The sequence below is a fragment of the Papio anubis genome, chromosome 6 (assembly GCF_008728515.1).
Source record: "Papio anubis isolate 15944 chromosome 6, Panubis1.0, whole genome shotgun sequence".
Taxonomy (NCBI): Eukaryota; Metazoa; Chordata; class Mammalia; order Primates; family Cercopithecidae; genus Papio; species Papio anubis.
In genome coordinates, this window is record NC_044981.1 from 11,513,732 (window position 1) to 11,531,799 (window position 18,068).

Sequence of the window (18,068 nt, forward strand, 5' to 3'; positions counted from 1 at the left end):
AGTATATTAGTACAGCCACTGTGGAGAATAGCATTAAGTTTCCTCAAAAAACTAACAATAGAATTACCATATGATCCAGCAATCCCACTGCTTGGTATATTTCCAAAGGAATGCTTTTCATGAAGCATTGACAAGATATCTGCACTCCGATGTTTGTTGCAGCACTATTCATAATGGCCAAGATATGGAATCACCCTAAGCGTCCATCAATGGATGAATGGATAAAGAAAATATGATGCATATACACGATGGAATATTATTCAGCCATAAAAAAGAATCAAATCTTGTCACTTGTAACAACTAGGATAGAACTGGAAGACATGTGAAGTGAAATAAGCCAGGCACAGAAGACAAGTGTCACATGTTCTCACTCATATGTGGGAGCTAAAAATTAAATAATTAAATGCATGCAGATAAAGATTAGAATGATGGTTACCAGGCCGGGTCTGGTCGCTTAAGCCTGTAATTCCAGCACTTTGGGAGGCCAAGGCAGGCAGATCACTTGAGGTCAGGAGTTTGAGACCAGCCTGGCCAACATGGTGAAACCCCGTCTCTACCAAAAATACAAAAATTAGCTGGGCACGGTGGTACATGCCTGTAATCCCAGCTACTTGGGAGGTTGAGGCAGGAGAATCACTTGAACCTGGGAGGCGGAGGTTGCAATGAGCCAAGTTCACACCACTGCACTCCAGCCTGGGTGACAAGAGTGAAACTCCGTCTCAAAAAAAAAAAAAAGATAAAGAATGAATGGTTAACGGGCACAAAAATTATAGTTTGATCAAATGAGTAAGAGCTAGTATTCTGTAGCAAAATAGGGTGACCATAGTTAACAAAAATGTATTGTATGTTTTAAAATAACTGAAAGAGTGATATCGGAATGTTCCTAACACTAAGAAATAATGAATTATTGAGACTAAGGATATCCCAATTACTCTGATTTGGTCATGATCAATGGTATGCCTGTATCGAAACTCACATGTACACCATCAATACAATTATTATGTACCCATAATTTAAAAATTAAAATTTAATTTAAAAATAATTGTAATATGTATTCATAATAATTAAAAAATTAAAAAATAATTTTAAAAAAGAAAGAAAAAAAGACCATTGGGAAAATTTACTTTCAGAGTTTCAATTTTTTTAATGCAACTAATATTTCTAGTTGAATTCAATTTATGATGGATTGGGTTAGGTACCCAATTGGACAGAACTTTAATATGGAGAAGGGTGTTGGAGTGACATTTATTATGTACATTATATAAAAACTTAGAAAGTCATATAAGTGAAGAAAGGTAGTGTGGATGAATTCTCTAGGAAACAGCCTTTGCCAGTTGCAAGGTGGCAGGATTTTGTGGGTAGACAAGATATGCTCAAATTGTTTGTGTCTATAGAAAATTTGGATCATCTAGCTTTGATTAGTAAGCTGAATTCACCAATTGACTTCAAAAACAGAATCACTGGAAACCTGGAATACAAAATAATGCATTCTTATCAGAGCAGTATTGGAATACTAATTAGGGAAGCTAAACCACTGAAGGAAAAGTCCCAAAATACAATAGCTTGCTAATCTAAAATAATCAAAATGGTCAAAATCTAGTTTAAGGAGAGTGTGTTCAAGTACAATGTGGGGATGGCCCACCTGGGAAGTACAGATTCCAAAGAACGGAACCCAGTGTTCCAAAGTGTAGAAGTTATCTAAGCTTTAATGCATAGTTACAATGATCTGATTAGCAAAAGGTGCTCTTTTTCCCTTGGGAAAGGTACATTTAACATTCCACATGGAAGATGTAACTGTTATGGGGTCTTGAGCACCATCTGGTCTAAGTTAGACACAGGACAATAAAGGAGGCAGCTAATCTATAACAAAGATCAGTGATTGGAAGGGAAGATCTGGGCTCTGGGCTCTCTTAGTCATTTACAGAACAAGAACAATGAGGAAGAGAGTTAAGCTACAACCTAAGAAGCAGAATTCCAAACAGGTGACATGACTCAGTCTCCAGGGCTTACCTTCCCTGTTGGCATAATAAATTCAGAGGGTCTTAAAATTTTATTTTCTTTTATAAGCTCTATGCTAAGGAAGTTCAAAGGGGATTCTAGATCAGCTGGGGGTTCCGTGTCCTGTTCTATGCACTCTTTCAAGAACCCAGGCTGATATCTTTGGCTTTGACATCTTTGATATGTGACTTTCAAAAATACTGGAGTGTCACCATCCCAATGAGTCAGAAAAGTAATAAGAGTATGGAGCAACAGTTAAAAGAGGTTTTGATATGCCAGGCATGGAAGTGGCACACATCACATCTGGGCACGTTCCAAGGCCATACTTCCCTGCAAGGGTGGCTGGGAAATGTATCAGGTTGTATGCCCAGGAAGAAGAGATTTTAGTGAACAGTGAATATCTCTGCCTCAAAAGTCATTCAACAAGCAGATCTAAAGTTCCTGTAAGTTTTGAGCCTCAGAAGTCTTATTAAAACAAGGGGCAAATTGAGGAAGTAATGGTTAAATTTTGGGGATTTGGATTCAGACAGTATTGGGCTATGTGACCTTGGCAGGTTACTGGCTGCTCAGAGTCACAATTTCCTTATTTGAAAAGTGAAGCTAATAACAGCACAACCTTAAAAGGGTGTTGTGGCAGTTAACAGTTTACAGATTGGTATATGAAAGAAAGTGTTAAATAAACGATGGTTTTCAAGCTGTTCACGACAACTCCACTTCTCGTTTCAAAGCTTCTTTCAATAATAGGAGGGTCATGCCTTGTTGAACATACTGTATAACCCAGGTGTCTTCAAATCTCCTGAATTTCTCAGATGGTTAATTTTGTGTGTTAAATAGAATTATGGTTAATTTTATGTGTCGACATGACTGGGCCGTGGAACATCCAGTTATTTCGTCAAACATTATTTGGGGTGTTTCTGTGAGGGTGTTTTTAGGTGAGAGTAATTTTACTTTGGTGGATGAAATAAAGCAGACTGCCTTCCCTCATGTGGGTGGGGCTCATCCAGTCAGCTGAAGACCTGAATAGAGTAAAAAGGCTCCCCCAAGTAAGGGAGAATTCTTCCTTGTCTTTGAATGGAAACATTGGCTCTCCTGGTTCTCAGGCATGCAGTCTCAGACTGGAACTATACCATTGGCTCTCCTTGGTTGCCAGCTTGCCAACTCACCCTGCAGATACTGGGTCCTGTCAGTCTCGTAATCATGTGAGCCAATTCCTCATAATAAATGTCTTTCTATACATATGCAACCTATTGGTTCTGTTTCTCTGGGAGAATCCTGACTAATACTCTTTCCCTAACTAAAATGCTGCATATAGTTGGGAGCCCCAAAAACCCATTTTCTTACCAATATTGTGTAAACGGTCTAGGTTTGGGAGCAGAATAGGGCTATTTTTAATGGACATTTGTCACTAAACTTGCATTTCTCCTGTATTCTCAATTTTATCACTTACCTTCTATTAATACTACAGTTTCCATCCTACATTAAATTATTTCTTCATGCCCAAACATCACTTTCTACACTTTTACTAAAGGAAACAGTGTTATGGCCCAGGAAGGGCAAGTGACTCCCAGGCAGCATGGACCTAAGTGGCTGGGGGCCAGGGGTCGGTGGAGACTTTTCACTGATCACATGTCATATCATGAGAGTTTACAGTCATATGAATTCATCACTCTTAAAAAAAAAAAAAAAAAAAAGGTGGGAAAGAGGTAGATTCTTGCCCATCAAGAGAATCCTTCACAAGTTCTTTCTGCTTGTTCTTTAAAACAAATAACTATTTAGAAGATTGCCATTCCCATACAGTTCTAAAAAATCTATTAACATTTAAATGTTACAGTAATAAAAACTAGTATTCATTGAGTATTTACTGCTCCAAACTCCACTCTAAGCACTTAAATACTAAGTACTTTGATCCTCAAAATATCTCAAGGAAATATTATAATTAAATATACACTATCTATAATGCATAACATGTATATTATACATATAATGGAACATTATAGTTCACATTTTACAGAGGAGAAAACCGAAAGTTATAGAGGTTAAGTAACTCACTGAATGTTGAATATTTACTCCTGGTAAAGCAATAAAATCAGGATTAAAACTTAGGTAGGTTAGCTGTAGAAGTAAGAAATAGAAAAAAATATATACTGTATTATAATCTGATGGAGAAGGGGAGGAAGAGCAGATTATAAGGAAGTGGAGTCATATGATTTTAGGATTGCTGAGAGTGAATGGTCACTAGATACATTCTAAACAGAGGACAAAGTGTGTATCGGTTATGGTAACAGAGATTACTATAAAATATAAAAACCAAATCAATCCTTTCAAATTATAAGGAACACATAAACAAAGGAAACACAAACCATACCCATGAAATACCTTTTTAAAAGAAGCAACAAAAATAGAAAGAATAATATAACTATGATACAAGTAATACCACATATTTATCATATCAATGACTCGAAACTATCTAGAAGTTCTATTAAATTAGAAATTTCATATTGGATTACGATGTCAAACTCCTAAAACAAAATTATTCCAAAGTTGAAAAAGAATGGAAAAATACATGGCAGGCAAATACAAACAGAAAGCAGGACTCAGGACGTTAACATCAGACAAGATTCACCTAAAGTTTAAAAGCATTTTATAATGGAAATTAATATATTTTTAATTTAAAAAAACAAAATCATAAATCTTACATACATATGTGTTCACTAAAACACATAGAATCAAAATTCATAAAGCGCAAACTACAAAAAGTACACAGAAATATAGGCTGAAATATATTATTTGTAGAAGACTTTACCTCACTCAGCCTGTGTTAGACTGCATTATTTGTTCACTATCATTTGTTGCCCCTTCCATTCATTCTTTCCATCCTTCTCTGTAGGCAGAATATACTTTTTTATCCCATTCACTTAGGGGCTTAACTATGCAATTTGCTTCAAACAAGGGAATGTGGACATGTGACATGTATGTGACATGGACCCCATATCTAACCATGAACTTTAAGTGCACCTGTGTAGTTTAGCCCTGCCCCTCTTTTTCATGCCAGAGCTGTGATAAGGATGAGATGAGTGAGACAAGGTCTTGCAAGTGCAGGGTCACATTCTATGTTTATTTACAATTTTGGTATTTCATTAATCATGGATTTTTGCATGAATTTTTATTTTTAAAAATATTACATTAGTATATTATTTATCTTGATAACAGAGTGTTTCAGAGTCTGTTATCAAGACTTGCAGGCAAGGCCAGTGTCCCATTATAGTCCTGGTTCCAGCCCTATACCATGAGAATGGCACATACTCAGAGCGTGACATCTTCCTCAGCCTCAGGTATGAAATAAGAAGACCCGTGGAGCTGGACTGAGCTGAATCAGGCTGAATCAATCTAGATTTTGGACTTGCAAGGGGCCTGTAGCCCCTTTGTTTTGGCCAATGTCTCCCATTCTGAATGGCTGTATTTATCCAATGCCTGTATCACCATTGTATGTAGGAAGTAACTAACTTGCTTTCGATTTTACATGCTCATAGGCGGAAGGGACTTGCCTTGGTTCAGATGAGAATTTGGACTGTGGACTTTTGAGTTAATGCTGAAATGACTTAAGACCTTGGGGGACTGTTGTGAAGGCATGATTGATTTTGAAATGTAAGGACATCAGGTTTGGCAGGGGCCAGGGGAGGAATGATATTGACTCTTTATGGTTTTATCAGGGGTTTCCACTTTTGCATCTTCCTCATTCTCTCTTTGCCTGCTGCCATCCATGTAAGACGAGACTTGCTCCTCCTTGCCTTCCGCCATGATTGTGAGGCTTCGTCAGTCACATGGAACCGTAAGTCCAATTAAATCTCTATCTTTATAAATTGCCCAGTCTTAGGTATGTCTTTATCTGCAGCGTGAAAATGGACTAATACGGGTAGAGTGGGGTGCTGCTGAAAAGATACCTGAAAATGTTTTTCTCAAAGGATCAATATCATTTTATATTTTAATTGATTTTAAGAGCTTTCCTCTAGGTTGTCTCTGGACAGTTTTTAAAATGACTAAGGCTAATGTGTGTTCCCTCACCTATGTGTGAGAAATAAACCAGGAATTTTGGTTTATGAACTACATTTGTGAATTGTTTCATGCTGAAGGGCACAGAGTTGAAAGGAAATTTTTGGATTCACTTGGGGTGTTCCCTGATTTCCAACAGGATCGTGACTAAACCATTCCTGAATTGGCATATTATTCAGTATCAAAAATCTGTAGGAAATAAATTCCATAACTTTCATTTGTATTAACTCAGTTTTGGGTTTCATAACTCTGGCTGTTGGGAAAATGTCTAATTCTCTTAAGGATATAAGCTTCCAACTTTAAGATTCTTTACCTTTATCCAAGATCATTACCTTTATCAACGCAAACCTGAGTTAAATAGCCTAGAGAGTAGAGACCTTATCTTCAAATCTTACAGATAACACCTTGCACAGAACATTACAGATCGTAGATGCCAAAAAAATATAGACGCCAATTAAATTGAACTGAACAGCAGGGGAGAAGTTGTTGGGTAGCAAAGAACATTACTGACTTGAGGCTTCATTGCTGTGTTTTTCTCATTTCCTGACATGAACACTTGGATTCTGTAAAAAATATTTATTCGGAACAGGAACAATGCTTAATTTTCTATGAAGATCACTCAGTGATTCATTCAACAAATATTTGTGGTACATGTGCCAGGCACTGTCCCAAGTTCTGAATATTTTCACTGCATGCTACTGTGTTTCAAATAACAGTGTGCAATCCGAAGAACTTAAACTAACTAAAGGTTTCTGATATGAGAGTTTAATGAGTCCCTGCTCAGGGAGTTTGCTGTGAACCCTTCACTGAATGTGGTCACATTCCCTAACATCAGTAATTATGTAATGCCAAGTCCCTTAAGAATATTATTAGGTAACCTGCACTTCCCCATCGAGAATCTTAAAGTGAGGGAGTTAATAGTGGGTTAAGAAAGATAATGGAGTTGCTAGAAAGAATAATAGACCAGGAATTCAGAAACTGGGCTCTGAAGTGCTGTCATCTCTGTCAAGTCACTTAATTCACAGAATCCGTTTCCCTATCTGTAAAATAAAACTATAAAAAATGTTAAAGCCTCTTTTAGGTTTGATATTCTGTAATCTTAATAGATCTAATTAAGTCTAAATTCTAGGAGGAAGATAAATTCTACATTATGAGTTTTGGCTCAATTCCTATTAATGGTGCAAAAATTTCTCTTATGTTGTGACATCAAAAAGAAAATACAAATAAATAAATAAATGTGTGTAGGTAAATATTATTTTAAAGTGACCACCAAGAGCACCATTTGACAGGTAATTCAACCCTTCAGTGCTTTGTCAAATATATTTGATGATTTAGCTATAGCAGGTATTTCTTCACTTCTCTTTGTAAATTTTTCTTTATCCAGATGGCAGAAGGGTTGAAAAAAGGTGGGGGGAGGGGCTGGCTACTGCATATTTGTGTTATTGCTAAAACTTAAATCTTTATTTTTTAAAGTTTCACATTTCGAGGAGTTTAACTTGTAGTAGGATTTTAGATGCTCCTCTGGCTAACGCTGGACATGAAGAAAGACAGCAAATGATGGGGAGAGAGGTCGAGTTTAAATTCGAGGGAAAAAAATAACAGGCACAATTTAGATAAAAGAATACTACCACCAAAAAAGCGGGGGACTGGAGCCGGCGATGACCGTGAGGATTAGGACACCTGCTGAGCCTGGAGTAAACAGGTAATGTCAGGTCCTGGAACCCTGGGAGGCCCAAGTTCTTGCTGCGGGAAGAGGGATTAGCAGAATGATAACGCGGGTCTATTTGTGTTTTAGGGGTTTTAACACGCATTCTGCAAGTAAGTGACCTATCCAGGTCATTCGATTCAGGCTCAGAAAAAAAACCCCGCAAATTAATACATCTAAATGCTGAGATATTTATACCTTTTAAAAAGTTACACGTAAGCATCTTTACCAAAAGCATTACATTTTAAGGCAAAAATGTGAACTGTCACAGCATCCACCTCACCGAGTTCAGCAGCCCCACCTTGGGTCAGGGCTGCCCCTGCAGCGCGGGCTCTTGCACCGCCCGCACCGCCCGCACCGCCCGCACCGCCCACACCGCCCGCACCGCGCGCACCCAGCAGGGCCAGGGCGAGGGCTCCAGGTCTCCAGATCTCCCAGGGCGCGCGCCCGGGGTCCGGGGGTGGGGGGTGTGGAGGCGGTTCCCTTGGAGCGCCCAATCAGCAGTAAGGCCCGGCGGTGGCGCCAGTGACGTAGACCGCACTTCCCTCCGCCCCACTGCGGGCCGACGCTCGGCGCTGTCAGCCACGCGAGCTGGAGCGCGAGGGGAGAACGAGGAGGAGGGCTTTGGGGCCGACCGGCTGTCGGAGGGCGGCGGGTCGCGGGGAGCGGGGGAGTGAGCATGCGCAGCGGCTCCGGGGCGGGTAGGGGAGGAGGGACCGGCGCTGAGAGGCGCGCGCGCGCGCGCACGAGCGGCCCGCCGCCGGCTGCGGGTGGAGGGGGCGGTTCCTCGAGTGTCGGCGACCCGAGGGCGGGCAGGCGGGCGGCAGGTGCTGCCGCAGCCTCCGGCCGGTCCCGCGTCTCTTCGTCCTCCGGCGGCGATGAGCTGGGCCCTGTCGGGGGCTGCACCTGCCGGCTGCCCGTCAGCACCAGCCTCCCGGCGTGACCTCGGCCTCCTCGCGTGTCCGGCCCCCGCGGCGCGGCGCTGCCCCTGAGAGGGCGCGGCGGCGGCCTCCTCCGCCCCGAGTCCTCGCTCGGGGGCCGCGCGGGGACGGCGCCCGGCCCCCTCCCCTCCCTCCTCCGTCCGCCGTCCTCAATGTCTCCCCGGCGGGGAGGGGGCTGCCTGGGAGACTCGCTGAGCGGCCGCCCCACGGAGGCCCTCCGGCTGCAGCAGCAGCAGCGCCCGGCCCGGCGTCCCGCAGCCTCCACCGGCGGCGGCGGCCTGGAGGAGCCGCGCACCCGCCGCCGCCCCCCAAGCCTCGCAGCCGCCGCCGCCGCCGCCCGGCACCCGAGGAGAGGGCGGCGGGCGCCCCTCGGGGAAGATGAAGGCGGAGGGGGGCGACCACTCCATGATCAACCTGTCGGTGCAGCAGGTCCTGAGCCTCTGGGCCCACGGGACGGTGCTGAGGAACCTCACGGGTAATTGACGCGCCTGGGCTGGTGACGGGGATGCGGTCCTCCCCTCTCCTGTCTTCTCCCTCCCGGGGAGGGGACACGCTCCTCGCCGCCCCACCCCCGTGCGCGCCCCGCTCGGAGCTCCAGGTCACGGCGAGGAAGGTGTTAATTGGAGCCACTCCGCGCGTGTCCTGGGGGCGCCGGCGCCCGCCACCCCCTTCCCTGAGTCGCGGGGTGAGCATCCGCGACCCCCGCTCCTGCCCTGCACGGGGAGAGCTCCCGGCGGCGGCCCGGCCTCTGTAGTAAGCGCGGAGTAGCTTTAGTGCTGAGACTTGAGCGCGGTTCGCTTTTATTCCATTACCCTCTTCCCCTCCCCCTTCCACACACATCGCTTCTTGCTATTTACATCTTTTTCTGATTTAGCTCTTTTTCTTTCTGGCAAGTCTCAAGCCAAATGTAGGACCTAAAATCACTGCCCACAATGGTCGATTTGCTTTTCAACCGCTAATTTTTTTGGGCGATGTAGATAACTGAGCAAATTACAGTGGATCGGGGCTGAGCTAAGGTCTAGTGCAGTCTAAGCATGTTAGCTTCATATATCTCCTTCTCCTCCCATTTCCTTTTGTCTGTCTGTCTCTTTCCCTCAGGCCTCCAGCTGCTGCTTCTGAGACTTTTGATAATTTTGTGTATTTCCGTTCATTTATTAAGGCTGTCAGGAATTGGCCTTACAACATCGATTTCTGTTTGTAAAAGTGGGTGATAATACACACAGTATTTTTATTCAGTCTGTAGATTTGCTTTATGAAGAAACTTCTGGTTTTGTTGTGTGGAAATGCTTACGTTATACTTTGAGTTCCGAATTTAAAAATTATTCTCTAAAGTAGAATTTACGAGAAAGAGATTCAGTTGCGATTTGGTGACTCCTCAGTGCCTGCTTTTCAGAGAAAAAAAATTCTTAAAAACATACTCAGGATTTAATTCTTGAAAATGTGTAAGGCAGTTAATTTCAATAGAACGTTAGTATTTCAAAATGCATTTTGTCAAACTGGTTAAGAGTGTTATGAGTATTTTACAAATATAACATGTGTTCATATATATAACAGATACAAAGTCTGGCATGGTATAGAATACATTCATAGAAGAAAATTTTATGGAATTATATACCACAAAAGACAACTTGAAGGACACTGGTTTCTTTGAATAGAAACTATACAGTTAAAGTAGATTCTGGATTGCTTGATGCTATCCTCACTTTTAAGCTGTGGTTATTTAACTTGAAACAGACTGACTGTACGTGTTGATTGCCGGTAAGGAGCATATTGTTATAATTCTGGAAAACTAAATGGACATAAAGACCATCTCATGATTCAATTGAATTTAGAAGTAGACTGCTTTATCTTACTTCTGATTTTTCTTGCGTTTATCCACTGTTTGGTATTTGAACTGTACCAATTTTTGTTGAAGTCAAATGAAAAGTAGGGACTTAACATATATTCGTGCAGGCATACCTTGGAAATATTGCAGGTTTAGTTCCAGAACACTGCAAGAAAGCAAATATTGCAATAAAGTGAGTCAAATGAATTTTTTGTTTTCCTAGTGCATGTAAAAGTTACATTTTACCTGTAGTCTTTAAATGTGCAATAGCATTGTTTGAAGAAAAAGTACAGACGTTAATTTAAAAATACTTTATTGCTGAAAAATGCTAATGATCATCTGAGCCTTCAGCAAGGATGTTTTCTTTTTCCTGGTGGAGGGTCTTGCCTTTGTGTTAATGACTGCTGACTGATCAAGGTGATGATTGCTGGAGATTGGGATGACAGCAGTGTCTTAAAACAATGAAGTTTGCCACTAAGGAAGAGCAATAGACTCTTCCTTTCATGAAAGATTTCTCTGTAGCATGGGATGCTGTTTGATAGCATTTTACCCACAGTAGAACTTTCAGAATTGGAGTCAATCCTTTCAAACCCTGCTGCGGTTTTATCCACCGAGTTTATGTAATAGTCTAAATCCTTTGTTGTCATTTCACTGGTGTTCACATAATCTTCACTAAGAGTAGATTCCATCTCAAGAAACCACTTTCTTTGCTCATCCCTAAGAAGCAACTCCTCATCCATTCAAACTTTATCATGAGATTGCAGCAATTCCGTCACATCTTCAGACTCCACTTCTAATTCTAGTTATCTTGCTATTTCAACTACACCTGTGGTTACTTCCTCCACTGAAGTGTTGATCCCCTCAAAGTCATCCATGAGGAATGGAGTTAATTGCTTTCCAACTCCTATGAAAGTTGATATTTGGACCTCTTCTCATGAGTCACGATTGTTCTTAATGGCACGTAGAATGGTGACTCCTTTCCAGAAGGTTTTCAATTTCCTTTGCTCAGATCCATCGGAGGAATCACTATCGCTGGCAGTTTTAGCTTTCTTACACAGTGTGTTTCTTAAATAATAAGACTAGAAAGTCAGAATCACTCTTTGATCCATGGTCTGCAGAATGGATGTTGTATTAGCAGGCATGAAAACAACATTGATCTAGTTGGACATCTCCATCACAGCTCTTGGTTGACCAGGTACATTGTCAGTGAAGAAAATACTCATTAGAATGAAAGGAATCTTTTTTTCTGAGCAGTTTTCAACAGTGGGCTTCACATATTCAGTAGGCCGTGCTATAAACTGATGTATTGTCATCCAGGCTTTTTTGTTTCATTTATAGGGTGCAGCCAGAGTAGATTTAGCATAATTCTCAAGGGCGCGAGAATGGTAAATGAGCGTTGGCTTTAATATAAAGTCACCAGCTGCATTAGCTCCTAAGAAGAGTCAGCCTGTCCTTTGAAGCTTTGAAGTCAGGCATTGACTTCTCTCTAACTATGCAAGTCCTAAATGGCATCTTCTTCTGATATAAGACTGTTTCATCTACATGGAATATCTGTTGTTTGGGGTAGCCACCTTCATCAGTTAGCTAGATCATCTGGATAATTTGTGCTTCTACGTCAGCATTTGCTGCTTCATCTGGCACTTTTATGATATAGAGGTGTCTTTTGTTAAATCTCAAGATCCGACATCTGCTAGTATCAAACTTTCTTTTGCAGCTTCCTCACGGAATTGAAGAGAGTTGGGGCCTTTTTGTGGATTAGGCTTTGGCTTAAGGGAGTGTTGTAGCTGGTTTTGTCTTCTATTTAGACCACTCAAACTTTCTTCATATCAGAGAGCAGTCTGTTTTGCTTTCTTATCATTTGTGTGTTCACTAGTGTAACACTTTTAATTTCCTTTAAGAACTTTTCTTTGCATTTGCAACTTGGCTGTTTGGTACAAGAGGCCTAGCTTTTAGCCTAACTTATGTTTGAACGAGCCTTCCTCATTAAGCTTTATCATCTCTAGCATTTGATTTAAAGTGAGATATCTGACTCTTTTTTTCACTTGAACACTTAGAGGCCAATGTAGGGTTATTAGCTGGCCTGATTTCAATACTGTATCTCAGGGAATAGGGAAGCCTGAGAAGAGGGAGAGAGATTGGGGAATGGCTGGCTGGTGGAGCAGTGAGAACACACACAAGATTTATCGAGTAAGTTCCCTGTCTTATATGGGCGCAGTTTGTCGCACCCCCAGACAATTACAATAGTAACATCAAAGATCACTTATCACAGATCCCTATAACAGATACAATAATAAAATTTGAAATATTGTGAGAATTATCAAAATGTGACACCAAGTGAGCACCTGCTGTTGGAAAAATGGTACTGATAGACTTGCTTGACACAGGGTAGCCTCAAAGTCACCATTTGTAAAAGCCAAAATAAAGTGAAGTACAATAAAACAAGGTATGCCTGTAGATGTTAGTCACTGGCTTAGCTCATCAAAGGGCTTTTAGAGAACGTTAGCTTTGGGAGCCATAGAGTAAATGTAAATGTAACTTAACTCCTGGCCAGCTTCAACAATATTTTTAAATAAGTAAGATTCTAATGATTATAATTGCCTCCAGTTCCACAAGTCAGCCATGAAGCTGATAATTGTAGTTATTCATCCAAGGTTAGCTCCAGTTGTCTTTCAGTATGATCTTAATACTTGCCAGTTGCTCATTGGACCTTGCCATTTCATAAAGGATATGCCGAACATCCCAAACTTGGACTGCGGTGGGACCGAGGAACATGGGAACCTCTACTAGGAAATAACTATTGTCTGAATATGTAAAATTCTAGGCGTCAGGGTAAAAATGCAGGAAAAACCATATTAGAAATATGTTTCACTAGTGGTTGAGTGTACAACATGTTAGGAACCACATCTCAACAGTGGCAGTCTGTAAGTGGTAATATTCTGATGGGATTCCTTGTGGCTTTCTCCATGCTAGTGACCTTAGTGATCCCATGTGTATCTTAATCATTAGTTAACAGATGCTGCCTACAGTGCCATTTACAATTTAGTCTACTAAAAAGAGGCAAGTAAACACAACTTCTGAAACATCTGTCATTTGTTGAATGACCACTATGTGTCAGGCACTTTACATATATTATTTCTAATTTTCAGAGTAACTCTTCAAAGTACATTTAAAAGGAAACTCAGAGAGGTAAATTAAATTGTCCCAAATCTTATAGCCAGTATATGACTGAGCTGGGCTTTAGACCCAAGTCTTTGCCTCTAGACTCCTCTTTCTTCTTTACCATGCTACTTCAGCTACTTCCTCCTTACTTTCTTCAAGCAAAATGAGTTTCTTGCTTTATCTTGCTACCTCTGCTCTTTGTACATACCTTTTTTATGTTTTTCAATTACGTTATAATTTGTATTTATCGATTCTAGACTGTGAGCTTTTTGAGGGTCCATCCATTGCCTCACCTTTGAATTCTTATACCCTAGCATTATAGTACCTGGCACATAGTAAATGATAAATACGTGTTTATTGAGGTGAATTTTAAAAATTTTAACAGTTGTATGATTTAAACATTCTACATTGCATTGTTGCTCAGCTGCATCTCTTGGAGTGAATATGCTGTTTAAGAGGAATGAAGTGTTAAGCAACTCGTATAAATCGTTTTTTTTTTTGTTTGTTTTTGTTTTTGTTTTTTTGGTTTTTTTTTGAGACGATGTCTGGCTCTGTGGCCCAGGCTGGAGTGCAGTGGCGCGATCTCCGCTCGCTGCAAGCTCTGCCGCCTCCCAGGTTCACGCCATTCTCCTGCCTCAGCCTCCCTAGAAGCTGGGACTACAGGTGCCCGCCACCATGCCTGGCTAATTTTTTTGTATTTATAGTAGAGACGGGGTTTCACCGTTTTTGCCAGGATGGTCTCGATCTCCTGACCTCATGATCCGCCCGCCTCAGCCTCCCAAAGTGCTGGGATTACAGGCTTGAGCTACCGCGCCCGGCCGTAAATCGTTTTTATACATACCTTTAAAACATGCAAATGCTTATTGAGTGTAGTTTTCTGTGCTGGGTATAATGTTTTCATGTATTTTGTTTAATCTTTTCAGCAATCCTGAGAGAGATTATTGTTCTTATTTTACAGGTTCAGATACTGAAGCAAAGAGTAACTTGCTTAGATCTGATAGCTAATAAATGAAAAAGTCATTATCTGTTTTCATAATACGATAACACATACTGTTAAGTCAGAAGGCATTTTTATCATCATTATAAACTTGGAAATGAAACTAAGAGAAAGGAGCGTAGTGTAGAACCAGGGCTACTTGGATTTAAGAAATAACTGTGTGAAGGATTTGCACAAATTTGCTTAATAGGCATTCTGGTTAATTAAATACCAAATGAAAGGAAAATATGCTGTCACTAGTGTTTTTTTCCCCATGTGCAAACAAAGAGATGTGATGTGATTCTTCACTTTTTGTATTATCCCAGTGGGTGAAGTGGGAAAATATACTGACCTTTTTATCTTGGAGACTGACCTCTAGAAAGTAGTCTTGTTTATGTACCACTTTAACAAAAATAAATTCTTAAAAAGTAATCATGAGAACTACAAACATCTTAACATTTTACAGCCAGAACGACTTAATTTCAGAAATATTGAAATAATCACTCCATCAGTGAAGTGACATGGCTGAGATCAGTTATTTAATGACAGAGGCAGGACTGGAACCAGAGTTTCCTGGCCATTTGTTCTCTGCCTTTCCTTGTTCTCCTACATAGCTTGTTAACTCAGGCAGGTCAAGAGAGAATAAATATTACAGTACAGATTGAACATTCCTAATCTGAAATTTTGAAATTCAAAATGCTCCAAAACCCTAAACTTTTTGAGCACCAACATGACACTCAAAGGAAATACTAGAACATTTCAGATTTCAGATTTTCAAGTTAGGAATGCTGAATCAGTAAATCGCATGAAAATATTCCGAAATCTGAAGTCTGAAATCCTTCTGGTCTCAAGCATTTCAGATAAGGGATATTCATCCTATACTTAAGGGTACCCTGGTAAGTATTTGCATCAGCGAGCCTGAATATGTATGAATGGAACTAATTTGTCCAGAAAATAAAATATACTGGAAAATGTAATACATTAGGCTTTCTAAAATTTTAAGTTGCCATTGCCTTTGTAAAAGCTAGTGATCCATATTTATCATCTAGCCAGTTTTAGAACTCCCACCAAGTTCAGCCTGCTATTTATTTCCTCTACCTTGGAGACACTTGTATGGGGATTCCATATCGAGCATATTAATCCCTCGAAACCCCATATCTATCACTTAATAACTATTGCCAAAATTCTCTTTCTGTATATATCACTTCTTTAAGTGCGTTTTTCACAAGATTCCTAAATTGTTTAACTGTATCAGTTATATGCTCCTAAAGTAGAGAGATAAATAGCTTCCTTTCTTTCTCAAATAGATTTTCTTTGAATATGTTCTAAATTCCCAACCCCAATCTAAAACAAGAGTCGATATTGTATATACAGTTTTTTAGGTAACTAGACTTTTAAAAAATCTACAATTAATTTTTTTTTTTTTTGCTTTACTTTTATTTTCTTTAACTATTTTGGCTTCCATATTAGTGTTCTGACCCAAATTTGGTTGCTAAGAGTTTAGAGAAGAATTTTTATTTAGAAAAGGGCAGGGTCTGTAAACCCCAGTATAAATGCAAAACTTGGCTGGTGTTAGGAGGGATGGTGCTCCACAATTGAGGAAAAAAGATGAGGAGGAATACTTCAGGCTAGGTCTCTACAGGTATAATGTGTAATGCTGAGGCAAATTTCCCTTCTTTTATTGAAGTGAAAATAAGGCATTGGGGCTAGAGTTCAACCTGGAATGAAGGTTAAAAGGCTTTCTCTCTCTCTCTCTCTCTCTCTCTCTCTCTGTGTGTGTGTGTGTGTGTGTGTGTGTGTGTGTGTGGTAGTAGTAGTAGTACTAGTAGTAGTCCCCTTTATTCAAGGGCAATATACTCCTAGAGCTTTGATTGGATTACCTGGAAACCATGGATATTTCTGAACTGCATATATACAGTCATGTGTGCCATATGGCTTTCCAGTCTGGACTCATGATGATGGTCCCATAATTTCAGAATGGGCTCGAAAAGTTTCTATCACTGCACAGGATCATGGCCGTCCTAATGTCATAGTGCAACACATTACTCACATGTTTATAGTGATGCTGGTGTCAACAGACCTACACTGTTGCTTAAAAGAAATTAGAGCATATGTAGTTATGTACAATTGTTGCCATGCTTAAAAAATTAACAAATGCTTTGTATTTACTGGTTTATATATTTACTAGATTTTTAATTGTTATTTTAGAATGTACCCCTACTTACCAAAAAAAACCCAAAACTGTAAAACAGCCTCAGGCAGATCCTTCAGGAGCAATTCCGCAAGAAGACATTGTTACCTTAGGAGATGACAGCTCCCTGCCTGTCATTGCCCCAGAAGACTTTCCACGAGACAAGGTGTGGAGGTGGAAGACAGTGATATTGATGATCCTGACCCTGTGGTAGGCCTCGGCTAATATGTCTGTTTGGGTCTTAGTTTTCAACAAAATTTTTTTTTGTTTTAGAAGTAGAAAAAAGCTTATAAAATAAGAATATAAAGTATTTTTCATACAGCTGTACAATATATTTGTGTTTTAAGCTAAATGTGATTAGAAAAGAGTTAAAAAGTTAAAACTTAAAAGTTTATAAAGTAAAAAAATTACAGTAAGCTAAGGTTAATTATTGAAGTACAAAAAATATTTTAAAAGTAAATTTAGTGTAGCCTGTGCATAGTGTTTATAAAGTCTACAGCAGTGTACGATAATGTCCATCCGAGGCCTTCACATTCACTCACAGTTTCACCTGGAGCAACTTCCAGGCCTGCAAGCTCCATTCATGGTAACTTCCCCATACAGATATCCCATTTGTTAATCTTTTATGCCATATTTGTACTGAACCTTTTTTATGTTTAGAGACACAAATGTTTCCCATTGTCTTACAGTTGCCTGCAGTATTCAGTAAAGTAACATGCTATACAGGTTTGTTGCCTAGGAGCAATAGGCTAGACCATATAGCCTCAAAGGAATATATGTTGGGCTCTACCATCTAGGTTTGTGTAAGTACACTGTATAATGTTTGCACAATAATGACATGGCCAAACGACACATTTCTCAGAATGTATCCCCGTCCTTAAGCAACACATGCCTGTACTGTTTTTTCCTACACGTGTATACCTATGATAAAGTTTAACTTAGAACTTAGGCACAGTCAGAGGTTAACAACAACAATAATAAAATAGAACAATATACTGTAATAAAAGTTATATGAATATGGTCTCGCTCTCAAAATACTGTATTGTACTATACTCATCTATTTTCAGACAACAGTCAATAGTGGGTAGCTGTAATTGCAGAAAGTGAAACTGCAGATAAACGGGGAGTATTGTATTGTATATATGTATATTTAGGATGTGTATACACATGTACATATACATACTACATTAGAGTTCCCTTTGAGGCATTATAGTTGCTAAGTC

The 18,068-nt window shown here is 40.2% G+C and overlaps 1 protein-coding gene across 1 annotated transcript in view; it reads left to right on the forward strand.

The window, feature by feature from the left end:
- Nucleotides 1-8,547: 8,547 nt before the first annotated feature.
- TMEM170B (transmembrane protein 170B) overlaps nucleotides 8,548-18,068 on the forward strand; it is a 39,482-nt gene continuing 29,961 nt past the window's right edge. Inside the window, exon 1 of the mRNA XM_003897060.5 lies at nucleotides 8,548-9,169. Coding sequence (XP_003897109.1) covers nucleotides 9,073-9,169 — 97 coding nt within the window. The 5' untranslated portion in view covers nucleotides 8,548-9,072. The remainder of the gene's footprint in view (nucleotides 9,170-18,068) is intronic.